Raw genomic sequence first — 27,924 nt, 5'->3', positions numbered from 1 at the left:
ATCAGGACAAGGTAAAAATAAATTGTGGTTTGTGAATATGAAGTCTTCTGTATTTAAAAGTTTTGGTGTTTTCTCTCCAGAATCTTCTAGGGTTTCACAAGAACTAAAAGGCATTAAGTAATTAAAGACTGTATTCTATGAAGAAGGATCAGTAATCCAGAGAATAGGTCATCTACTGAACTTTATTCAATGGTGGTATACATAATATGTAACACCAGAAATATAAATTACATCTATGTAATAAACATTGCAATTGATCCTAGAAGGGGAAAAAAAAATGTCTGGATATTGCTAGTCATAAAACTGCTCATCCTTTCCCAACTGTTACTGATTTTTTATTGAACATAAAGGTCATTATGGGTATTAAGCACATATTATATATGCCCAGAATACTATCTACATTTCACATATCATCAAAATATTCACCTCAATAATAAATGTCCCAAGTGCTATAATTATATATCCAAAAATCATTTTTGCATTATTTACAATTTTTAAGTTCACCTTTCTATCATACTCAGTCTTAATACCCTTCAGTATGCACTGTGTTCCTTAAAAATTGGTAAATATAGTCTTTGAGTCAAGAATTTAAAAGTGAGCTTCAATAGTCACTTTTCCCTTCTTCCCCTTCCCAATTACTTTGTACCAGTTTAGTTAATTGCTTGCCTGAAGGGGGAAAAAAAAAAACAAACCCTTGAAAAACAAAAAGCCTTTTCTGAGGCTTAAAAATCATTTTGTGACCAATGATGCAGGAGCTCTCGTTCCACCATGGATTATCCTTGGTAATACAGTCTAGCCAGAGTATTATTAATAACAGGATGCCAGCAAAAATGTTGCTGATCACAAAAGATGTCATATTTACTGTCATCTGCAGTGCTTGGCTCCATAAGACAGCAATAAGAACTGACACCCTTTATGACGTGTCCTTTCTTGCCTGACAATAAACTGATAGGCATGTGACATGTCAAATACCAGAGGTGAAAATATGTTCTTGATTAAACATGGTGTGTGATGACCCATGAACACATAGGTAACATTAGTCACTCTTCAGGCATGCAGCCGAATGACACAAGTCACATATATTTTCACATTTAAAATTAAGAAGAGTATTTAGATTTAGTCATGATGGCAGGATGATTAAACTCCCATGAAAGAAAGCAACACAATGCCTGGTTTTAGGGCATTTGTTGTAAAAAACGTAAATTAATTTAAAAACAGAAATTAGAGCAAGACTTTCTGCACTTTGTATCATATGGACACACCATTAGTTGAAACAGTTAAAACATATAAAATGTATTCTTTCTTTTAGCCTGTACAATACTGACTTTTGTAGACAAAAGAAAGAATGAACAAATGTCATTTTATTTTATTTAAAAAAATTTTTTTAAGATTGTATTTATTTATTTGACAGAGAGAGATCACAAGTAGACAGAGAGGCAGGCAGAGAGAGAGAGAGAGGAGGAAGCAGGTTCCCTGCCAAGCAAAGAGCCTGATGCGGGACTCGATCCCAGGACCCTGAGATCAGGATCCGAGCAGAAGGCAGAGGCTTAACCCACTGAGCCACCCAGGTGCCCCCACAAAAGTCATTTTAGAACCTTTTAGAACCTTTTTTTCTTTTTTAAGAGAGGTAGGGGGGTCAGACAGAGAAGGAGAGAAAGGGAAAAACAAGCAGGCTCCATACCCAGCATGGAGCCCCACACTAAGCCCATTGCTGGACTTGATCTCATGACCCTGAAATTATGATCTGAGCCAAAGTTGAGCAGGACACTTAACAGACTGACTCACCCTGGTGCCCCCATTTTAGAATATTTAAATATGAAGACCCTCTGTGTACCACTTTGAAAACAAATGAAGCCAACTTTTTCAAAAGGCATGCTCTGATTAATTTTTTTTTTTTTTTAATAAAACCGAAGAAACTTCCAAAGGGACTAGAATACATTCCTTGCTTTTGGAACATTTATTTCATAGAAACAATTAGTCATTCTACATATAAAAACAGCCTCATGTTTTCAGATGTTTTAGATATTAATCAGAGTTTTAGATGTTAATGAGTCCATTAGTAAACTCCAAGGAACATGAATCCGTAAATATATCACTGGCTTTAACATGCTATCAATTTAATGATTTTCTTTTTCGTTTTAGCATCAGTGACAGATTAAAAAAACAAACAAACTGAAGTGTTTGTATTTTTTTAATGCAGATGTCTTCTGCTGCTCATTAATTAATTCATTTAATGAGTAAGCATTTACCAAATATCTCCATGTGTCAGGCACTGGGCTCAGCATTGGTGATGCAGATAGAACAGACACGCCATCCCTGTCTCCACAGAACTGAGAGTCTAGTGAAGCAAATTTCACAAATCAACATTCTGTTAATGCTATTTCTGCTTTTGGAGGGTATCTTATGCTAACTTCATTCCAATAAACCTGAAACATTAAAGCTGCATTGATTTTCTAACTGATATGTTATTCTCTTAATACTCTTCTTGGTTCCTTTCTATTAAATCTGATTTGATGATTCAGAGAGAAAGTTTCTCAAAGCTTAGTCTGTATCTTTTATCCATAATTTTAAAACCACAAGTACAATTTTATCTGGTTCAATTAAATAAATTAATTTGATGCTGTGTTTTATCAAACACTTTTTCTGAATCTATTGAGAGGATCATATGGTTCTAACCTTTCTTTTATTAATGTGGCAAAAAACCCACAAAAAATCAACAACGTAGGGATAAAGTGAACATACCTCAACATCATAAAGGCCATAAAGGAAAGACGCACAGCTAATATCCTTAGTGTTGAGAAACTGAGAGCTTCTTCTTTATGGTCAGAAACAAGACAGGGATGTCCACTCTCACCATTGTTATTTAACATAGTACTGGAGGTTCTGGCCTCAGCAATCAGACAACAGAAAGAAATAAAAGCCAACCAAATCAGCAATAAAGAAGTCAAACTTTTACTATTCACAGACAACATGATATTCTATGTAGAAAACCCAAAAAAGACTTCACCAAAAAAATTGATAAATCTGATACATGAATTCAGAAAAGTTGCAGGATATAAAAATCAATGTCCAGAAATAAGTTGCATTTCTATACAACAATAATGAAGCAGCAAAAAGAGAAATCAAGGGATTAATCACATTTACAATTGCACCAAAACCCATAAAATACCTAGGAACAAGCCTAACCTAAGAGGTAAAAGATCTGTACTCTGGAAACTATAGAACACTTATGAAAGAAATTGAAGAGGACACAAAGAAATGGGAAAACATTCCATGATCATGGATTGGAAGAACAAATATTGTTAAGTGTCTATATTATCCAAAGCAATGTACCCATTTGACACAATCTGTATCAAAATACTACTAGCATTTTTCACAGAACTAGAACAAACAATCCTAAAATATTTATGGAACAACAAAAGACCCCGAATAGCCAAAGCAATCTTGAAAAAGAAAAAAACTGGAGGCATCACAATGCCAGACTTCAAGTTATATTATAAAGCTGTCATCATCAAGACAGTATGGTTGGCACAAAAACAGACATAAGTCAATGGAACAGAACAGAAAATCCAAAAAAAGACCCACAACTATGTGGTCAACTAATCTGCAACAAAACAGAAAAGAATAACCAATGAGAAAAAGACAGTCTCCTCAACAAATGGTGTTGGGAAAACAGGACAGCAACATGCAGAAGAATGAAACTAGACCACTTTCTTGGACCATACAAAAAATAAACTCAAAATGGATGAAAGACCTAAATGTGAGATCTAAAACCATCAAAATCCTAGAGGAGAACACAGGCAGCAAACACTTTGACTTTGGCTGTAGTAATTTCTTACTAAACATGTCTCCAGAGGCAAAGGAAACAAAAGCAAAAATATACTATTGGGACTTCATCAAAATAACAAGTTTCTGCACAATGAAGGAAACAATAACAAAACTAAAAGACAGCCTACAGAATGGGAGAAGATATTTGCAAATGACATAGCTGATAAGGAATCAGTATCCAAGAAACTTATAAAGAAGTTCCATAGACCTTCTACAGAAGAACTATAAAGAACTTCTGAAACTCAACACCCAAAACAACAAATAATCCAATTACAAAATGGGCAGAAGACATGGATGGACATTTTTCCAAAGAAAATATCCAGAAGGCTATAAGACACATGAAAAGATGCTCAGCATCACTCATCATCAGGGAAGTGTAAGTCAAAATCACCATGTGCTATCAACCTCACACCTGGCAGAATGGCTAAAGTTAACAACACAGGAAACTACAGGTATTTTTGAGAATCTGGGAAAAGGGGAACCTTCTCCCACTGTTGGGGGAATGCAAACTGGTACAGCCACCCTAGAAAACAGTATGGAAGTTCTTCAAAAAGTTAAAAATAGAACTACCTTATAATGCCAGCAATTGCACTGTGACATAATTACTCAAAGGATACAAAAATACTGATTCAAAGGGATTTATGTACCTCAATGTTTATAGCAGCATTATCAACAATAGCCAAGTTAGGGAAAGAACCCAAATGTCCACTGAATGATGAATGGATAAAGAAGATATGGTATAGGGTGCCTGGGTGGCTCAGTCCATTAACATCCAACTCTTGGTTTCAGCTCAGGTCACAATCAGGGTAGTGAGATCGAGCCCCACCTCTGGCTATACCCTGGCTGTGGATTCTGCTTACAATTCTCTCTCCCTAAAAAAAAAATAAAAATAAAAATAAAAGATGTGGTATACATATATACATATACAATGGAATATTACTCAGCTATCAAAAAAATGAAACCTTGCCATTTGCAATGACCTGGATGAGCTAGAGTGTATTATGCTATGTGAAAAAAGTCAGTGAGAGAAAGACAAACACAGTATGATTTCATTCATATGCAGAATTTAAGAAAAGAAGCAAATGAACATAGAGGATGACTATCCCTTTTTAAAGGGATAGAGGGAGACAAAAATAGTGGCATCTCAATGATGTCATGAAATATGGTTGCTCAAAATCTTAATTATAGGGTTGTCTAAAACAGAAATAGAATGCAACATACTTGGTTTTGGGGATAAGAAAGGATTCTAGAAATTTTCTGCAATTTTCTATATGTTCCTGGAGAGCAGATATAATAATAGGAGAATCAGATGGGATTATCAAATTATGGGAGGCTTTTTGTTGATTTAGATAATGGCAGCTTTGCATAGAGCCTTTGCTTTCTGGGGCATGGTTTGGAAGTCATTCTGACAGAGGATCAATTTTGTTAGGTACCAGGGAGGTGGCATCAACATTAGAAAATATGGGGGTTGAAAACTAAATTTAACTAATACAGGACAATCTGCATGGAGTTATGGTACCACATTGATATGTAAATTCTATCAGGAGAAGCTTTCTGTGTTGCCTTTCATTCTGAAACAGATGTTCTAGGTATTGATGTATAGTCATATCATGGCAGACTGAGCCCACAAAAACTTTTGTCAGAGATGTTCATGGTTATAAGTGACATAGAATTGTGGTAGGAGGAGACAGACTTATAGCTTACTTCTCAGGATTCCATGAGGAGGCATTTTCCCTAAACTTCCTAGGCTCTTGCCCTGTGCTCTCTTTTCCATGGATATAGAAAGAAATTTGCTAGGTTCTGAAGAACTGAGCATAAATGCAGAGCTCAGGCCCTTACTCTCCCTTCCTCCTGGAGTCTGCTTGTGAACATTCAGTTTTATTCTCCAAGGCCTCAGAGACTAGGTGAGCTAATTTTCAGACTGTAGCCACATATTTGATTCACATCCTCCAATGTTGGTTTTATCAGCAATAAGCATAAGTAGACAAAAAGTAGATTTGGTGATTGAAATTATACCTGGAGAAGTTTTTGATGGGACCAGGACATATGGCTATGGGCTTTCAGCTTTAGCAAGTGGGCCATGCAGGATTTGACTCAGGTGTTTCTTATAATTCACAGCAGTTTTATTCTCAAGCAAGTGGTTGTTTTCTGGAGCATGGTTGGGAAATGGGACGGTATGGGCCTTTTTGACTTTAGTGAATAGTAGCCAGTGTCAGAGTTACTGCTGTATGACTGTGAGCTTTGGGCTGAATAATCCCATGAGAATTGTCCTTGCCTTATAATTCAGAAAAACACTCATTGTGGAAGCACCCACAGAAGGGTAGTGAATATGACTAGTAAACAAATGAAAAGTTGAAGTAAGCCCTTACAATGATGAAAATCTGCCCTCTCCTAGGTTGAACTGAAAAAGATAATAAACAAGTCATTTAAATTACTGTATACCTAAAGGATATACAAGGAAATAGTAAAGCCTGTGTGGGGAGCATTTAGCCTTTAGAAGTTGAATTTGTGTAGGGTATCCAGAAGGAATTAGAGTGGTGTGAAAAGAGGTTCAGTTTTATTATCAGAACAGAAGCAATAGGAAAATAAAAACAAAATAAAGGAAAACTGGTTGATTATTTTGGAGAAAAAAAAAGGGATTTATTTAGGAGAAATACTGAGCGTATGAGACAGATGAGGCAGCTATGAAGCAGAAAATGGGATCTTGAAGACTGAAAGAAACAAATACTAAAAGGAAACGGGTAGACCCAACTCTGACTAAACTGAAAGAGATAAGGAGAAAAGTAGACGTTTCAGCTATACTAAGTCAAACAGTTGTGACTGGAACCTAAAGAAATCTAAACAAAGCAGAGTGACATGACAGAATTTCAGCAAGCAATCTAGAATGAACCCCTGAGAGAAGGCAGGATCAGAGGAATGGAGGATGTGACCTTTTACAGCTGTGGATAAAAAGTCCAGAGTAACAGCAATTAGGAATCACAACTTGAAGAAGAGAGAACTACACCAACGGTCCAGCGAATCTGAAAAATTTAAGAGTAGAAGGCAGAAAATCAACACAGAATATTTAAAGCATTCTTAGGTGAGTTTCAAAGTGATGAAATCATTAGAGGTGGTGGTATGGTATTGCTTTGCCTTCAGGTAACATTCCAGAAATTTATAGAATCAGCATTTCAAAGAAAGATCCAGTGCAGATAAGACATACTGAAGGGCGCATATTACAGGAAAAGGCATGCAGAATAATAAGAGATCAAGTCCAGGTTTAAGCCTGTGTACCTTCATGGGAATCTTCCTGGGTGGGATTATCCAACCCAGGAAGGAGAAGATGGATATAATTCGTTTAAATAGTGAAGACTTGGAAAGACTCAGTATTTACTGATTTCCTATCTCATACGGGAGATCTCACAGGACAACAGTTAAGAAAATATATTAGAAAAATATATATTTGCCTCCAAAGCAATGAAAAAAACAAAGGAAAACAAAACATACTAGTAAATAGTACTGGTTTTACATTGTTAAAGAAATAGATCAACTAAGGAGACAACTTAAACTCTTAGAAACTCAGTTGAGACCCCTGAAATAGGGTTGCCAAATTCAGCAAATAAAAAATAAAGGATACTCTGATGGTTAATTTTCTGTCAACCTGACTCTCAACCTAGTCAGAGTACCTACATATGTGGTCAAACATTATTCTCTACGTTTCCATGAGGGGTTTTTAGACGAGATTGACATTTAAATTAGTGAGCATTGAGTAAAGCAGATTGCTGTCCATAATATGAGAGGGTCTCATCTAATCAATTGAAGGCTTTTATAGAAAAAGATTGATCTCATCTAGGTAAAAACAAATCTGTTAACAGATGGATTTTGGACTTGTTTTGCAATACTATCTCCTCTCTGGATCTCCAGCTTACCAAACTACCCTGCAGATTTTGGACTAGTAGACCTCCATAAGCATGAGAGTCAATTCTTTTTTTTTTTTTTTTTTAACTTAGAAAGACAGGGTACACACAGGCAAGGAAGATGATAAGGGTAGGAAGAGGATCAGAAAGAGAGAGAGAGAAACTTAAGCAGGCTTCAGGCCCAGCATGTAGTCTTATACGAGGCTCGATCTCAGGATCCTGAGATCACAACCTCAGCAGAAATCAAGTGTTGGATGCTTAACCTACTGAACCACACAGGCACCCCAACATGTGAGTCAATTCTTTAATATATACACATACATACAAAGAGAGATAGGTCTATATTTAGTGAGAGATCTCTCTATTTAGATTTATAGGTACAGATATTTATGCCTGTATTTTGTAATTAGATATAGTGGGGTTTTTAATGGTTTATTTACTTACTTGGGAGAGAGAGAGAGCACAGTCGGAGGGGCAGAGGGAGAAAGAATCTCAGACTTCACACTGAGTGGAGAGGTGAGGCAAGGGGCGAATCGCACAACTTGAGCCAAAACCAAGAGTCAGATGCTTAACCGGCAGAGCCACCCAGTTGCCAAATGTAGTGTTAAAAAAAGAAATAGCAAGCACAAAATGGAGTCTTTGCCCCCCACAATAGCAAACTAAGATTTTAAATATAAAGCTTCAACCTCTTCCAGGAATGTGAGCTTTTACCAATCAGTCTAAAATTTCCTAAGCAGCTCTAATGAGGTAATCTGCATGATAAAAACCCTGCCATTCTCTACCCACCCCCCCACCCCCCCCACCCCCCCCACCCCCCCACCCCCCCACCCTGCCAAAAAAACTTGTGACAGTCCTTTCTTGTCTTTGGCTAACAACTTCTTGCCCCACCCTCCTTCTTATAAAAACCTTCTGTTTTGTACAGTTCCTCAGAATGCCTCTTTACTTACTAGATGAGATGATGCCCAATTCAGGAATCACTTAGCAAACCCAATTAAATCTTCAAATTTATTTGGTTGAATTTTGTTTTTTAACAATAGATAGATGGATATCCTGCTATTTCTGTTTTTCTGGTAAACCCTAATACAGACAATCAGTTACATGTGAGTTTCAGATAAGGAATGAATACTTTTTTTTTTTTTTTTAAGATTTTATTTATTCATTTGACAGACAGAGATCACAAGTAGGCTGCTGAGCAGAGAGCCTGATTCAGGACTTGATCCCAGGATCCTGAGATCATGACCAGAGCAGAAGGCAGAGGCTTAACCCACTGAGCCACCCAGGTGCCCTGGAATGAGTAATTTTTAATATAAATGTATCCTAAATATTATCTGAGACATATTTACACTAAAAAATTATTTGTTAAATATCTGAATTCAGATTTAACCAGGTGTCTTGTACTTTATCTGTCAACCTTCCTCTAAAAATTATAGAACAATAGGAAATAAAACACACCATGAGCCTATTACACTTCTATAAAAAAGATACAGTAGAAAGAAATTCTACTAAACACCCATCTGGAACATTTTAATGTGGAAGAAAGCAAGTTTTTTTTTAAGAGCAGATATTTACCTTCCTTAGGTCCTTATAGGCACATAATCCTCCATTAACAATGGATGCTTTTGGTCAGGCACATGCTGAGGTTAATTTTCCAAATGAGACAGACAAGAATGACATGACTAAGCAATTCCACAGAAATGCATGTGGCAATGGTCACTAGGGTTCTAGGACCAAACACGCCCTCTCATCAGACTGTAAAAATCAGGCCATTAGACAGACTCCCATTCAGTACACTGCTGGCACTCAAAAGTCTGGAGATAGTTTATGGGAAAGAAAGGCACTCTGATGATTAAGATGTTCATTAATACAAATTTCTAAATTTTGCAAAAAGGCAACACTATCTTCATAGCCTCTCTCTGAGAGGAGACTGTATATATAGGTGACATATCATAAATGGATCAGGCCATAATAACATCTGAATCGTCAAGTTCTCCCAGTTGAATTGAAACACAAAAGTCCTGGATTCTAGGTGGCTTGTAGAGCCCTGTGGCTAACTCCTCCTCCTTGCTCATCTGTCATCCTTTGTATGAGGTCTAGTCTATTCTCTCCACTTAAAATTGTACCGGAATCTCTCTCTAGTCCTAACCCCCATAATTTTTCTTGTATTTTTTTACAAAATGAATCACCCTCTAATAAATTATTACTTATGTATTGTGTTTAATGTCTGCTTTTCCCAACTAGAACATAACTCTGTTGAATGGGAAAGTTTCCCTTTTTTGGTTTTTAAATATTTGCTCACTATGGATCACAAACACCAGAACAGGGAGAGAGGCACACAGGGCAGATACCCAATCAGTATTTGTTGAATAAATGGGTGAACTTAATCATACTGCAGAAGCTTTGATAATCATGTAGGCTATTACTTGGGATGAGCAGAACATGAAATGAAGTGTCAAGACTGGTTTCAAGTAATCTTAGAGTGAAATCTCTATTGCTTCTCCTCTCTGCCCCCAATGATCCCAAAAGGATCCACAAAAGAGTAGCAGTTGATATCTGGGTTGAAGCTGCCCTAATCAATTTCCCCCTGGTTGTCTAAGGGCTTAAAATTTAAGCCCAGTAATTTAAGAGATAAAAATTCTTGGGGACACAGTGAATGGAGATTCTTTCCATGCATTCGTCTAATTTCTGTGTGGAGACACTTCCCCAACATTCCTGACTTCTTTTTCATTTCTAACTCTTGTTAGGAAAAGCAACAATTTACTTAATTCATAAATTTTGAAGAAGAACTAGGTATGTGTGGCTCAGTTCGTTCCTCCATCTTTCTTTGTGATGAAGCTGCTTCAGGAGATACATTACATTGATCTGTTCCTCAGTGCTATAAAGTTTGTGAGTGAAATTCCCCATATGAAGAAGCCTGCAGTTTTTCCTTATTGCTGTGGCTAAGTAAATAAGTATGCACACACCTGGAGTGTAGTATGAAGTAGAACACTGTTGCCAAACATCTTAGCTATGACCCCCAATCTAGCATTTAAAAGCAATGAAAAACTGATTCTTGATCTCAGTCTGACATCTTGTCAATATCTGAATGGGTTCCAAAATTGTTCTAGAATACAGAAGTTATTTATCGGATGCCTTTAAACTCTAGCAAGTTTCATGACATGAATCGAATTGTATATTTTATAATTCCTTGCTTTCTTTGTAAATTTTTATTGGAGTAATGACTACATATCAAACATTGTGCTTAATGCTAATAATAGATGAATAAGGCATGTCTGCTTGCCCTTAAGCTACTTATAACCCAACAGGGAGGAAACAGACATGGAAGCAACAGGATAAAATACCACGCTCTAAGCACTGCATTAACAATCTGTACAAAGTGTTCCAGGGACACATAGAAAGAAGGTCCTGCCCTCTGGCAAGGAGAAGAAGAAAAGCTTTTGTAAGGAGGAATGAATTAGGGGGGTTACCACAGAAATGAGAGGAAGTATGTAGAAAGGGCTGAAACTTTATGTGAAAAAGCCTTTCACCAGGTAACAGAACCAACTTTAAGCAAAATACAGAGCAGGTCAAATTTGTTTTTCAAACTCCTCATCTATGTATTTGTTTTCTGACTTCTCCTTTTCTTCCTGGGCATCCAAACATCTATTGATGTTTGGTTCCTTCTAATTCTTGAGGTCAGTGATCTAAAATCAATTTTATATTAAAGAGTTTTATGATCTGACTGGAGTTTCCCCTCAGAAGAATTTGCATTTTAAAAGAAGTTCAGTAGAGGTTCAAGCCCTTACACAAATGAGGGATATGTTAAGCCAGAGGTACTACAAAAATAAGTGCTGAGAATCTTTTCTTTCTCTTTCTTTCTTTTTTTAAAATATTTTATTTATTTATTTGACACACAGAGAGAGAACAAGCAGGGGGAACAGCAGGCAGAGACAGAGGGAGAAGTAGGCTCACCACCTAGCAGGGAGTCCTATGAGGCGCTAGATCCCAGGACCCAGGGATCATGACCTGAGCTGAAGACAGGTGTTTAATGACTGAGCCACCCAGGCACCCTGCTGAGAATCTTTTCTAAAATTGTATCCCGAGTAGAATCTTGGAGGAAGCTGTTTGCAGAGATAACTAAGCTAGCTGGCTTAAACCTATGGATTTTCCAGAGAAGAGCTCAAGACATTTTTTTTTTTTTAAGTTATTTGCCTGGATTTCTATTACAACTTTGAAAACTGTCTAAAATATATCAGCACTGTACTACATTTGCATGAATCTGATTTCAATTTTCTAATGTCTAATAATGTTCAGGCTGTGAATCAAATTTAATCGAATCTCCCTTTAATCTTATTTTTTATTATGCTAAAATAATTAGTCAGTAACATGTATTGATTTCAGTTGTGATGATAAAATTCAACTGAGTGCAACTTCAGTTTTTGTTATGGCACAATCTAAGATATTAATACAAAGTGTAATATTTAGTAAGTTTTCCTAGCCAATGAGAAATCACTGACCATTTTTTTCTCTTGAGTGATCTTTCACTAAAATTGTATACATTATTGGCTTTGTTATAGGACTTAAGTGTTCACCTTAAAGATGGACCTAAGCAATGAGGAGTAGGGAAAACTGGGCTTCTGGAGTGGATACTGAACTAAAAGAGATGATCAGAGGTGGGTAGGAATGTGCAATTCAACAACTCTGATATTTTAGGTACATGAATGCTAATTTATAATTCTTTAAACATGCAAATATGTTATGTGCATTTCTTTGTATGTGTGATATTTTATGCTTAAAAAACTTTTAAGGATTAAGGAGAAGGTGAATCCTAAAAACTAAAATGAGGACGTAGCACAGTGGAGTTATATAGAATGGAACAGAAGAAATGAGGTGGTTTTTAGAGCCAAATTTATGTTTGTTTTCCAGCACTGGCACTTACTAGATGTGTGACATTGTATACATTACTGAACATGTCTGAGGTTCTATAGACTGATCTGTAAAATGTGACTAATTATTATTTAAGCTTGAAAGGGAGATGCAGGAGAAATGGGTCTCATTCCAAATCAGAAGAAAATGGAAATGTTTAAATTAAAGGAAAAGCTGAAGATAATTCTAATACATACTGCCCACAAACTACAAGACATGGATAGGGAAAAAAGGCACTGAATTACATATGCGGGCCCTTTACTATCAATGCCCAGATTTCTGATCTCTCAGGTAACAACATCTCTTCTATCCCTTATTCCCATTCCCCACCTTAAAATATTTCAGGATAGCTGAATATATATAGACAAATAGATACTACAAGCAATAGTGTGGGATATATTGCTGAATAAATCTATGATAGGACAAGTGGCAAATACATTATCTAAGATTGTTTTTAATACTAAATCAACTCTTTAAAGTGATTGGTGCAGTGTAATTGTCCTAAGCTAATGAGTGCATAACTTTTTCCTGGAATATAGTCATGGTACACGAATAAAGATATAACACAGTTTAGAACAGTGAAATGTTAGGGAACATTTTCCAAGAACTTCTTGGAAGTTTTCTAGCACAAAAAGAAGTCCAGGAAAAGATAATATTTCTTCCTTTGTACGTTGACATTGCTATGCATATGTACAAGGTCTGTAAGTGTATAAACTGAGGATTTCATTAGATTTCTTTATTGGATCTGGTTTTCATTAGATTCCTCTCCATCCCCAATGTGTAAATCCCTCATCAAATGAGTGCAATGAGTAGCTCCAGGTCACCAACATCATAGTTGAGTCACTGCAACAACCTAGTAAAGGGATCCAGTACAGACCTAAAGTGAGGTCAGGTAGAGAAAGGGATCTTTTAAAATAAAGCATCCCACTTCTGCACTAATGTCTCATAGTTCTTTATCTTGTTTATCAGACATCATCCAAGGCTTGATCAGTTTTCAATCCCCGATTCATTAACACTTATTTATTTTATAATTCTTAACAAGGTGGCTTATCACCTTTCTGAAGAAGGAAAGGAAAACAGGAAACAATATGTCAAAAGAAGGGGTAGCTTAAAAGCAAGAATAATCACAGCAAAAGTGACAGCTGACAACTTGATAGGGAGGAAAGCACAGATAGAATTCTATTACCACACTTTACAGTAATGCATGTTTAAAAAACTGTCCTTGAATCACCAGAAGAAGGTTAAGTCATGTTCAGTAACTTCTAACATGAAGGCAGAACCATGACTACTCATCATGATTTCCACCAAACTGGTTAATAGAAGAATATTTTGACATTTGGAAAGGTAGCATTCAGTTATTTGAAGACAATATAATTGTAATATTTATTATTTGAAGTTATTTAAAGACAGTATAATTTTATATTTAATAAAATAATTTGATAATATCAAATATATTGCTTGCAATGGGAAGTATAGTACGATTGCCATAAGGATAGAATTATGTTATAAAAGGTCAAATAGAAAAAGAACCTCTTCAAAGAATTTTTCTTATTATTCTAAAACTCAATGGATAGGCTTTGTGGAATTTTAGTTTCCATAATATTGACTCAATATAATTCTAAGGGAAGATTACACCTTCATAAAAATTTCTCTATATAAATACAAGTGATTTTTTAAAAAGATTTTATTTATTTATTTGAGAGAGAGAAAGACAGTGAGAGAGAGCACAAACAGGGAGGAGAGGGAGAAGCAGGGAGCCTCAGACATGGGGCTGGTTCCCACCGCCCTGAGATCAGGACCTACGCCAGAGGCAGATGTTTAGTCTACTGAGACACCTCGGCATCCAAAAACAGTGTCTTTTTTAAGCAGGTCACAATACCAAGAATTTCTTAGCTATTAGAACTAAATTGTAAAAAAAAAAAAAATTATAACAAAGCTAAACTAAAGGGGAAGTATATATAGCTTGAAGTTACAGGGAAAGTAGAAAATATAAATTTGTAAAAATAATTTGAAGATTGGTATATTCTCCTGAAGAACTGACCCCTTTATCATCATGGAATGACTTTATTATGTTTTACTTTGAGCTTAATTTTCCTGATATAAATATAGTCACTCTAGCTTTCATTTACATAGTGTGACATATCTACTTTTTTAACTTTTTATATTTAATCTTTCTACATCTTTACATTTAAAGAAATTTCCTATGGGCTGCAAATGATGTCTTCCTTTTTTATCCTTTATCCTTGCCTTTAATTTGAAAAGTTCTGCATTTTAACTGAAGAATTTACATTATTTATAATTAATGCAATTATTGATATCCTAAGGGTTAAGTTTACCATTTTATATTTTGTTCATTCCCTTGGTTTTTCATTCTTCTGTTTCTTTTTTCTTGTCTTCCTGTAGGTTATTTGGATGTATTTTTAGCTCAATTTTTATTTATGATTTATAATTTATTTTTATTTATTTATAATTTAGAGCATGTCATTTTAGTGGTTGCTCTGAATATTAAAACATACTTATATAACTCCCCACAATCTACTGGGTTCAGTGTTATTACCAGTTAAAGTGAAATAGAGAAATCTTATTTACACTTAGTTCCCTTAACTCTCCACGCTTTATATATGTACTTATCTTAATTATTTCTTCTACATACATTGTGCACCTTATCAAGTTTTGTGACAATTTTTCCTACAACTATAAAATATGAAATAAAAAATTCCTATTATGTTTAGTTCTATTTTTATCCATTCTGCTGTTCTTTCACCATTATTTGAATTTTTTGGCTCGTCTTTATTTCTCTCTGGCTGTTTATAAGGGTTTCTTCTTTAGTTTTCAGAAGTTTAATTATGACACACCTTGGTGGAAATATTTTAGGGTTTATCATATTTGGAGTTCATCTAGCCTCCTGAACGTCTAAATTTATGTCTTTAATCAATTTGGGGAAGTTTACAACCAATATTTCTTCAAATACTTTTTATCAAATGCTCTTTCTCTTTTCTTTCTGAGACTCTAATGATAAAATACTAGATCTTTTGTTATTTTTACACAAATTCTTGAAATTCTGTTCACTTTTGTTAAGCCTATTATTCTTTTTGTTGTTTAGATTGAGTAAATTTGAATAATCTGCCTTCCTGCTCACTCTATTCTCTACCATTTTCACTCTACTATTAAGTCTCTTCAGCAAGATTTTTATCCTGGTCATTAAATTCTTCATGGATTCTTGAAACAAGATGGGATAGGGAGGGAGACAAACCATAAGTGACTCTTAATCTCACGAAACAAACTGTGGGTTGCTGGGGGGAGGGGGGTTGGAAGAAGGGGGGTAGGGTTATGGACATTGGGGAGGGTATGTGCTTTTGGGTAAATTGGAAGGGGAGATGAACCATGAGAGACTATGGACTCTGAAAAACAATCTGAGGGGTTTGAAGTGGCGGGGGGGTGGGAGGTTGGGGTACCAGGTGATGGGTATTATAGAGGGCACAGCTTGCATGGAGCACTGGGTGTGGTGAAAAAATAATGAATACTGTTTTTCTGAAAATAAATAAATTGGAAAAAAGAAAAAAAAACAAAAAAAATTCTTCAGTTGTATAATTTCTATTTTTAAATAACTTTTATTTTATTGAGATTTTCCATTTTTTTTTGTTTCGAGAGGTTATGTAATTGTTTATTGAAACATTTTTGTAATGCTTGCTTCAGTTCCTTGTTAGATTATGTCAACATCTAATTCATCTTAGTATTGGTGTCAGAGAGTTGCCATTTCTCATTCAGATTGTGGTTTTTCCTGGTTCCTAATAAAATGGTATAATACCATTTTTATCATCTTTCTTTTTTAAGATTTTATTTATTTCTTTGAGAGAGAGAGCAGGAGTGGGGGGAGGAGCATACAGGGCTGAATCCCAGGACTCAGAGATCATGACCTGAGCTGAAGGCAGGTGACACTTAACCACTGTGCCACCTAGACACCCCAATACCATTTTTGTCTTGCAAATACATAATAATACTATTGGTATAATACAATTTTCAATTGTATTTTGGACATTTTGTTTATTACATTAGGAAACTCTTCAATGTATAAGAATCTTCTACTTTTTTTTTTTTTTAAAGATTTTATTTATTTATTTGAGAGAGAGACAGTGAGAGAGAGCATGAGCGAGGAGAAGGTCAGAGAGCGAAGCAGACTTCCCATGGAGCTGGGAGCCTGATGTGGGACTCGATCCAGGGACTCCGGGATCATGACCTGAGCCGAAGGCAGTCGTCCAACCAACTGAGCCACCCAGGCATCCCAAGAATCTTCTACTTTTACCAGACCATAGACTCTGGCCTACTTTTGGGGGCTTCAGTTACAATGACAGTTTTCTAACTCATAATGATAATGCTAATCTGATCTACTTTATTCTTCCGGCATTGTTGGGCTATCGCTCAAACCCTACTGGTGACATCTACCACAGTGAAAGTGCGTTTCCGGCTCCCTGAGTGTACTGAGTTATTTTCTGGGAAGACAGAGAAACTGCTGTGTCTAGGTCTCCTTATGCCACTGGGTGCAAGGTAGGGAGACACAGGGTTTCACTGAGACTAGAAAGGTCTACTAGCAGATAGGTCTGTGTGCCAGGGAAAGTAGGGTTGGATGGCTGGGCCCTCACTGATCTGCTACTGCAGATGGATTAAACTGCCTGTCAGCTAGGATTTTAGAATAAAGATTAGGGCTCTCTACAAGGTATCTATTGGGCCTCTTTTGTCCTATTTCTTCGGACTGGAAGAACAGACTTTTCTTGATGGTGATGATGATGATCAATGTCTTTTGATAGTGCCAGTTTGTAGTTATCTCTGGTGCCCAGGGTATATGGATAAAAAGAAATAATCAAAAAAATTCACAATGTTGTCTTTCCTTAATTACTGAAGTCCCAATTTTCATCCTTCTTTTAAGCTTTTAGAGACCTTTCATCATGGTCCATTGAAAATTTTCAAGGTATTCATTTGCATTAGAAGGAAAAAACAGGAAAAATGAGTTCATAACATCTGCTTTAAAATAAAAAATTTGTTCTTCCATATTTTTTGTCCCTCCCTTTCTTTCCTCCTTCCTCACATCCTTCATTTCTCTCTCTCTTTGTGTTTCTTGGTTTCTAATTCTTTCTCTTCTCTTCCCCTCTCTTTCTTTCAAGACAGATTCCTTTGGTGTACTTTATTTTAAAAGCTAAGCAATTAATTTCTTCACTCTTTCGAAGTATTTGTTAAATATCTCCCAAGTTCCAGCCACTACACTATGTGCTATTGATATAATGGTAAGTAAGACAGATATCTTCTTGTAAAAGAGCTGATAGTGTAATTTGAAAATGTTTGTCTCGATGTGTTTGGATGCAGATCTCATTTAAGTGATTGTTTAGTATACTGAAAGACATTTTGGTATGTGGTCACCTGTTTTTACTGCCTTGAAAAGTACATTCAATTAAGTCTTTGATGACTTTTTCCTTTGAATCACTTTGACTTCTTTCTTGGAACAATTTGTAATTCTTAGGTTGGTTCTCACTCTTTCATTTCTCCACATTTGTCATTATTTCCCTTCATCTTTTTTTGTTGTTGTTGTTTTGGCCATATTTCCTTTGTATTCATGAGTTTTCTATATTTTTTTTCAAATATTTTGCATTTTACAATGTTAAGTCTTCTTTGACTGACTCCAGTGAAGATTTTGTCCAGTTTTTATGTTTAACTTTTTTGTAGTATCTTTCCTCATCCATGTTGATTTTTATTTCTTTCTTTTGCTTTTTGAGAAAGAATGATGTTTTTCCTTATTGTTACTTTGCAGTTATTTTAGAGTATTCATCTTCTTGTGATTATTAAAAATTTCATTCAACTTTAAAAATTTTTTTTCTGCATTCAATATTTTCCAAAAATATACTCTTCCCTTAAGGTAATTTTTGTCATTCCTGTCATTCCATCATTTCCTATCATTTAAAGCTATGTATATTCTGCTCCCCTATTGCTGAATGTGTTCAGGAATTAAAAGAAAGTACATGTAGTTGGATACATAGAGTAAGGGAATAGACTATGAGATGAAGCTGAAGGGGTAGGTTGCAAGTTAGACTCTGCAAGGTCCTGTAAACTATAGTAAAGATTTTGTCTTTCTTGAATGAACAATGGAAAGCCATAGGATCATTTTTAAATGAAAAGTTTTCAGAACACTACATAGGAAAGCAACTTATATTTGGTAGAATCTTAAAATTTTTGCAGAAATGATTTGTGAATAGATTCACAACATTTCAGAAGGTAAAGTTAAGAAGCCTTGAGACTATGGTAGATATAAGAGGAAAAGGAGACGATATGAAAAAAATCACTCCAAGATTTGTGTCTTTCAATCTTGGATTATTAAGAGTATATAACATTCAGACAAAAAAAGGAAAAAAGAAACAGTGGAAGAAGTTCAGGTTTTGAAGGAAAGATAGTGGATTTGGAGAATTTGTGGTACTTTTAAGACAACAAAGAGTATGTATCAAGTGGGCATTTGGATATACGGGGAGAGGTCTGGGTTAGAGTTATCAATTTGTGAGACATCTGATTAACTGATTAACTGATTAAGGATTAACTGATGCTGTGGATGGGTGCAATGAGATTGTTCATGGAATGACTATACTTGGAAGAAGATGACTTCAAACAGTATTTGGAAATTTTAATATGTAATGGCTAGATAGAGCAAGTTGAACATGCAAAAGAATAACCAGAGAGATGGAGGAAAATGAGATTATTATATTATGATAGCCAAAAAATTATATTTTCTAAAAAGCATAAATAATCAATAGTATTGATTCTTGCTAAGAACTTAAATGAAAAGAGCATTACAAAAATTGCCTGGTGGATTTAGTAAATATTATGTAGAATTCTAAGATGGACCCATGATCATCATACCTCCAAGTGCTCAAGCCCTGTAAAATTCCCTTCGCTTGAATGGGGGTAGGATCTGAGACTTTCTTTTAGTCAACAGAAAATGGAAAAGGTGATGGTGCAAGTAAAGTCCCAAATCAGTTGACTGTGAATTACACAAAAGTAGATTTTCTTGGTTTAATTACTGAAAGCCCTTAAAAGATGGGCAGGGACTTTCCTGAGGACAGGGTCTCTTTGTTGGCTCAATGAACTGAGCAGCCTTATAGAGAACCTATATACAGCAATAACACCTCTAACACCTGAAGGTGGCCTTCAGCTAGAAGTCAGCAAAAAGCAGGAATTTGGGTCATATAACCACAAGAAAACAGAGTCCAGAGTGCTCATCATTACACTATGGAACTGCCAACCATGAGGTAACAAATCCTTTAAAACAGCCTGGGTAAACTCAGAAATAGATGCTTCCTCAACTCATGATGAGACTTCACCTGGTAAGACCCTGAAGGAGAGAACGAGGCTAAGCCCAGCCCGGACTGCCAACCCTCAGAAACTGCAAGATAATAAATGAGTGTTGTCATAGTCACTAAATTTGTATAATCTGTTACAGGGAAATAGAATACAAATAACAACACAAAGTGATTATTGGTGGTCTGAATGAAAGCTGTTTCAGTTGAGTGGCTGGGTAGGATCCAGATGGCATGGCTTTGGAGGAATGAGTGGGAGATAAGTAGGTAACTCTTTATAGAGGCTTACACAGGAATAAAACTAGAATGTAGTGATGTAGCTGAATGGGGCTGTGGCTTGGAGAACAAAATTTATGTATTTGTTTTTTTAATGGGATGTAACTTGAGCATGTTTCAAAGTCAGTCTTTTATAGGAAGCAATTTATTTTTACTGAAAGTCCGCTTGACTATGCTAGATGTAGAAGAGCGAGATATAATTCACAGGAAATAATTGGTTAAGAGCTACATCTGGTAACCTAATGTTGATCTTCACATTGAAAACACTGCAGAAAAGTATAAAAGATTATAAAAGAGAGCAGTATGAATTATTCTACTTAGCAAAAATCTTCTGTATGCAGTATCTCCAAATGAAAGCGGGTTCTCCTTGCATCCGAAGGAGTCAAGTTTTACTATTCCAACTCTCAGTAAAGGGAAGACACTATCATTTGGCTTTCTATGATGGTTTTCTAAGATGGCAGCTTTCCATGGGAATTAACCCAGCAAGTCTGGTCAAGATCCCATATGGAATTTGTAGAATAACAGAGAAAGAACTATGTCGTTATGTGAGAAAATTACTACCTAACATGAATTACTATCTAACACTACTGCAAGAATTTCAGATTTATGTCATTTGTGTACAACCTTTGCTTGCTATGCATTACTGTGTTTAAAAACAGTGGTGGTAGTTCCTATTAATTTCCATTTCTTTTTTTTTTTTAAAGATTTTATTTATTTATTTGACAGACAGAGATCACAAGTAGGCAGAGAGGCAGGCAGAGAGAGAGAGAAGCAGGCTCCCTGCTGAGCAGAGAGCCCGACGTGGGGCTCGATCCCAGGACCCTGGGATCATGACCTGAGCTGAAGGCAGAGGCTTTAACCCACTGAGCCATCCAAGCGCCCCTTAATTTCCATTTCTGATTTATTATCTTCACACAAATACTTACTTTAGAATAAGAAGAACAATAATAACAAGTGAAAAGAAGGAAGAAGAAAGAAAAGAATACTTGCTATGTCCCAGGTTCTATGCCAAGTACTTGTTACAAGCATACCTCATTTTTTTTCTCATTTTATTTTTTTTCAGTGTTCCAGAATTCATTGTTTCTACACCACACCCACTGCTCAATGCAATAGGTTCCCTCCATTATATCCACCACCAGGCTCACCCACCCCCTACCACCCTCCTCTCCAAAACCCTCAGTTTGTATTTTTTGCACTTTGCTTTATTAGGCTTCACAGATAAGTAAAGGTTTGTGTTGAGCAAGTCTCTCGGCATCATCTATAAAACAGTATTTTCTCATTTCACATCTCTCAGTCACATTTTGGTTATTCTCACAATATTTCAAACTTTTCCATTACTATTATATCTGTTATGGTTATCTGAGATCAGTGTTGTTTGATGTTGCTATTATCATTGTTTTGGGGAGCCACAAACTCTGTCCATATAGGATAGTAAGTTCGCTCTATAAGTATATGTGCTATGACTGCTTCACCAACCACCATCTTTCTCTTTCTCCCCAGGTTTCCCTATTCCCTGAGATACAACAATATCAAAATTAGGTCTAATAACCCTATCATAGCCTCTAAGTGTTCAAGCAAAAGGAAAAATCTTATGTCTCTCACTTTAAAAATCTTATGTCTCTCATCTTTATGTCTCTCACTTTAATCTTATGTCTCTCACTTTAAAGCTAGAAATAATTAAGCTCAATGAAGAAAGTATCCCATAGCCAAGATAGGCTGAAAGTTAGGCCTCTGGTGCCAAAGAGTTAGCTAAGTCGTAAATGCAAAGTTAAAGTTCTTGAAGGAAATTCAAAGTGATATTCCAGTGAACACATGAAAATGGTAAGAAAGTGGAATAACTTATTGCTAATATGGATAAAGTCTTCGTGGTTTGAATAGATCAAACCAGCCCCAACGTTCCCTTAAGCCAAAGCCTAATCCAAAGCAAGGCCCTAACTCTCTTCAATTCTACGAAGACTGAGAGAGGTCAGGAAGCTGCAGAAGAAGTCTGAAGCCAGCAGAGGTTGGCGCATGAGGCTTAAGGAAAGCAGCTGTTTTCCTAACATAAAAAGTGCAAGAGGAAGCAACAAGTGCTGCTGTAGAATTGTAGCAAGTTACCCAGAATAGCTTCGATAATTAATGAAGGTGGCTACACTAAACAACAGATTTTTAATGTGGATGAAAAAGCCTTTTTTTTTTTTTGAAGATTTTTTTCGTTTATTTGAGAGAATGAGAGAGAGCAGAGGGAGGAGCAGAGGGAGAGGGACAAGTAAACTCCCTGCTAATTGCAGAGTTCAACAAGCAGCTCGATCTCAGGACCCTGAGATCATAATCTGAGCCGAAATCAAGAGTCAAAGCTTAACCAAATAAGCCATGCAGGCAGCCCTGAAAGAGCCTTCTATTGGAAGAAGATGCCAGGTAGGACTTTCCTTGCTAGAGAGGAGTATTCAATGCCTGGCTTCAAAGCTTCAAAGGACAAGTTGATTCTCCTGTTAGGGACTAATTCAGCTGGTGACTTTTAAGTTGAAATCAATGCTTAATGACCATTCCAAAAGTCCAGGGTCCTTAAAAATTATGCCACATCTACTCTGCCTATGCTCTATAAATGGAACAAAACTTGGATGACAGCACATCTATTTATAGCACAGTTTACTGGATATTTTAAGCCCACTGTTGAGAACTACTGCTTAGAAAAAAAAAATTCTTTCAAAGTACCACTGCTCACTGACAATACACCTGGTCACTGAAGAGCTCTGATGAAGATGTACAATAAGATTCATGTTGTCTTGATGCCTGCTAATACAATATTCATGCTGCAGTACATGGATGGAGGAATCATTTAGACTTTTAAGTTTATTACTTAAAAAATACATTTTGTAAGATTATAGCTGCCATAGTGATTTCTCCAATTTTATCTGGGCAAAGTCAATTGAAAACCTCTGGAGAGAATTCAACATTCTAGATGCCATTAAGAAAATTTGTGATTCAAGGGAAGAAGTCAAAATTATCAACTTTAACAGGAGTTTGAAAGAAGTTCAGTCTAGCCCTCATGGATGACTTTGAGGGATTCAAGATTTCAGTGGAGGAATTAACTGAAGATGTGATAGAAATAGCAGGACCATTAGAATTAGAAAGGGTGCTTGAAGATGTGACTGAATTGCTACAATCTCATGATCTCATCTTAGAAGATAAGAAATTGCTTCTTGGGATGCCGGGGTGGCTCAGTATGTGAAGTGTCTGCCTTTGGTCAGCTTGTGATCCCAGCGTCCTGGGATCAAGTCCTGCATCAGGCTCCTTGTTCAGGGGGAGCCTGCTTCTCCCTCTACCTATTGCTCCCTCTGCTTGTGCTCTCTCTCTCTCACACACAAATAAATAAATAAAATCTTTTTTTTTTTTTAAGTGTTTCTTATTGATGAACTAAGAGGGTGGATTTTTGAGATGGAATCTACTCCTGGTGAAGATGCTGTGGATATTGTTGAAATGACAACAAAGGATTTAGAATATTACGTAAAGTTAGTTGATAAAGCAGCAGTAGGGTTTGAGAGGACTAACTGCAATTTTGAAAGAAGTTCTACTGTGAGTGAAGTGCTATCAAACAGCACTGCACACTGCAGAGAAGTGGTCCATGAAAAGAAAAGTCAATCAATGTGGCAAAATTTTTTGTCATCTTCTTATAAGAAATTGCCATGGCTCCCTCACCCTTCAGCAATCAGCACCCTGACCAGTCAGCAGTCATCAACACTGAGACAAGATCTTCCACCAGTAAAAAGATTACAATTCACTGAAAGCTCAGATGACAGTTTGCAATTTTTAACGATAAAGTATTTTTTATTAGGGTATATACATCACTTTGTTAAACACAATGTTATTGCACACTTGACAGACTACAGTATAGTATAAACATAACTTTCAATATGCACTAGAAAACAAAAAAAAATCATTTGACTCATTTTATGGCAATATTTGTTTTACGGTATTTCCATTGTCTGGAACCGAACTTGCCTATCTCCATATAAATATCTTCCTTTAATTCTCAAAGCAACCCCACAAGGTAGATTCTATCATTATCCTCATTTTTCAGATAAGTAAATGGAGTCTTAGATTAAAAAAATAATACCCAGTTTCCTGCAGCTGGTCGCATTAAGTGTCACATTGGAGAATAAACCCTTCTGTGTGACTTTAAAGTTAATGTCTTAATTAGCTAATGTGATATGCTGCTTCCGTTCTGAAAAAGAGCCTTCTTACTGGGGAATTAGCACTGGTCTGTAACAAGGCAAGAGGAACTGCTCATTATACTAACAAGGGATAATGAAGACCTCTCTGAAAGAGAATAGCATTTTATAAGTTTCTAATTTCTCATTATGTCTTTCCATGTTCAATAACTCCGTCAACCCAACTGAGTTCCTGAAATGACACTTGAAAAATTGCCCTGACTTCCACAAGTGAGGACTTGTTTTGTTATAATACCAGCATCAGTTATGTTATGTACCTTAATTAAACAGCAATAAGACTTAACTCTAAAATATGCCTACCTTTATTAGTCTTTTGTATCCATGATGATTTACTATCTTCTGCAGCCAGTTATTTGACTTAGGCTAGAGATTTTCAAATTTGAGCTTGCATCAGAGTGTCCTGCAGGGTTTACATAGATTACTGCACCCAACTCTCAGAGGTCTTGATTCAGTAGATATGGGTTAAAGCTCTTAAAATTTGCATTTCTAACAAGTTCCTAAATGCAGCTACTGTGGCTGATCTGAAGAGCACACTTTGAGAAGCAATGGCCCAGAGCTGGGTTTAAACCCCTTCTTGTAAAGAGCCAGGTAAATACTTTTGGCCTTGTGGGCCATATATGCTCTGTCATAACTACTCAACTTTTTCTCTGTAATATGAAAGCAAACATACACAATACCTAAATAAATAGAGATAGCTATGTTTCAATAAAATTTTATTTACAGAAACAGGTGTCAGACTGGATTTGGTCAATTGACTCAATGGTCAACCTTCAGTCTAGACTAACTCAGAGTTTTAAGAAATCACTTTATCTATATTAAGTAGCAGTTTTGAGAGAATCAATTATAGATTTATTCATAAAGATCCCTTACAAAATTTTAAAATAAAATTTGAAAAGACATATACCAGAGACTAAGCTAATTGTGTTAAAACAGCATAAAAGAAACCCCACAGCTTCCCTATGAAGACTTTTTGGGCAAGAGTCTGCATCTTATAGTTTTAGTTTTATGATGCCCAGAACTCAACCTTCATTTTCAAATTTTAGTTTTAATTGGGTATTTTATTTATAGTGTTAAAAGTTGTATTTCTATTGATTAATAGAAAACCAGCATTAAGAAAAAGGAAAGAAAATTAACACTATACTTAATGACATAGATTATAACCCAATCAGGTTGTTTATTAACTCTATAATCAAACAAAATATAATGAAAACACTCTACTTGTCATTAGTGTGCCCAGCTTTAATGTACTTCATCTGTACTCAGAATGGTGTACTTCAAACTAACTTAAAATGTCAATATAATCTTAAAGGTCTATTAAACTATATATGCCAATAAAATCATGGCATTAACTCTATCCTTATAAAATGTAAGTTTCTGTATAAGGACAAGATTCACATACATTTTTGCCATAACAGAATGTGCTTTAGTTCCCTGAAAATAATTATTCACAAACAGCATGAGGAAAGTTAGTATTATTGGTCATCTCATAAACTTAAAATGCAAATATTTTGTCAAATGTCTCCAACAATGCTACAGACTAGAAATATTAAAATAAAGTCCTGAGAGACAATTACATATTTGAATATTTACTAACTTGCAGATGGAGTAAAATGATTTTATGGTTAGATATATAACTTCCATCTTTCAAAATCTTTTCCTAAATTTGATTAATCAAATGTTTCCCTTTGACCGATGGCTTTATGTTTACCATTAGATATTTATTCTTTAGTCTAATGCAGTGGTTTTCAAAGAGTCCTCAGGTTAAAAAAAATGTTGAAAGAGTGTTGTGGTCAAATGAAAGTGGAATCTATTGAATTTAAACACATTCCAAAAGTTTTCTTTTACTTCAGGACTCCTCAGAAACATTAATATTCATGGTAGGAAGATACGGTAGGTTATTTAGCAGTTTCCAATTTTATTTGAAAATGGAACTCAATTATCAGTAGAAGATCTTGAAGTACAAGAGAAACACTTAAGAAAACAAAGTTCCTACTGTCTGAATCTAGATATCATTTATAATTATGTTTTGAAAAAATAAATTAAATTTAATTTAACAAATATTTATTAAGTACTTCTATCATTTGATTAATCACTTAAAAGTTAATCCTATATTTTAAATGTTACTCACCAAAATCTACCAGAACTTATTTTAATCCTATTAAACATACTTACACTCTTCTTCAGGCCTCTTCCGAAGTGCTGCACGAACTTCTTTACAAGGACTTCTCTGATATTGTGGGGGATTCCTTCCCCTTATTAGGTTCTCCATCCTATAAGAGCAAACCAAAACTAAGTCTTAATACTGAAACTTTGATAAAATTTGACTTTTTAAATTGTCTAAATCAAGAATCAATGGTTCAGGAATCTATTGAGGTTCAGTACACAACACTATTTAGTACCTAGCAGAGAATAAGACAATAGGGAGTCCAGGGAATCTGGTAAACTGGAGAGTGACTTTTCCAAGGAGTTCTAAATTAAAAAAAAATTAAAAACACCACATAGACAAAATTCAAATGCCCATTCTCCAAGTAGATTGCTATGAATGGAATGTTTGTGTCTGTGTCCCTTATCCCCAAATTCGTATGTTGAAGCCCTAATCCCTACAGTGATAGAACTCAGTTACTAGCAACATTAGCGATGCTGACAACATAGCAATGATGACAACTAGAAAGTAACAGTAAATGGATCAAATTCAACTTGGGTTGACATATTTTATAGGACATTTTTTGTGATTTTTTTTTGGTTTCAGTAAACCTTACAGTTTTGTGTCACCAATACGTAATCTACTCATTTTGATAGCCCTAAAAAACTACTGAGGATAGACAAAAGGAAAGTTTTTTATGTATTATTTTTTCTTTTGTATTTCTGACTACTGACGATATGAAATTGATTCCATATAACCCTGTTTGTCTTCATAGAACAAGTTAGAAAGCACTACTAAGACTCCAGAGAATTTTACTATTATGGTTCCTATTGGAATCAAATATCTGCAGGGCAACTCCCACATGAATTGTGGGGCCCAAAGTTTGCATTCTGAGAACACTCACAAGCATATCTGTAGATCATATGCAATGAAGTGTGGCTTAAATGTGATGAGCATAGGTTCTAGAAGCAGACTGCCTATGTTCAAACTCCCATTTAGTCTCTTAAAGGATGATTTAGAGAATGTTATCTGCTTTTGGACCTTAATTTTTCCATAAGTAAATGGGGAAAACATAAGCCATCCCATAAGACTGTTATGAGGATCAAATATGTTAAATGCTTTACATACATTATCCATCACAATTTGAGAGCTCAACAAATGTAACTGTTGTTTATCAAAATTATCTCAAATAAAAATGAAATCATATACTAAAATTTAAATGTCCAGTATGTTAGGAAAACTATGAAAGCTGGCCTTTTTTCAATAAAGAAAAAGAACAGATAGCAGTGTTGAGGAAAAAAAATTCTGACTAAATTAATGTCCTGGTTATTAGG

The 27,924-nt window shown here is 35.6% G+C and overlaps 1 protein-coding gene across 5 annotated transcripts in view; it reads right to left on the bottom strand.

The window, feature by feature from the left end:
- Positions 1–27,924, bottom strand: part of LRRC7 (leucine rich repeat containing 7) — a 562,518-nt gene that overhangs the window by 405,533 nt on the left and 129,061 nt on the right. For 4 of the 5 annotated variants that reach the window (XM_044238453.1, XM_044238449.1, XM_044238451.1 and 1 more), the window contains exon 2: positions 26,620–26,717. In XM_044238453.1, coding sequence (XP_044094388.1) covers positions 26,620–26,717 — 98 coding nt within the window. Of the gene's footprint in view, positions 1–26,619; positions 26,718–27,924 lie in introns of those variants that run through there. The other variant, XM_044238450.1, reaches the window with a different exon arrangement.

The sequence above is a fragment of the Neovison vison genome, chromosome 2, assembly GCF_020171115.1.
Source record: "Neovison vison isolate M4711 chromosome 2, ASM_NN_V1, whole genome shotgun sequence".
In the NCBI taxonomy this organism is placed as follows: domain Eukaryota; kingdom Metazoa; phylum Chordata; class Mammalia; order Carnivora; family Mustelidae; genus Neogale; species Neogale vison.
Note: the sequence above shows the minus strand (reverse complement) of the source record. Positions and strands in the feature narration are given on the sequence as shown.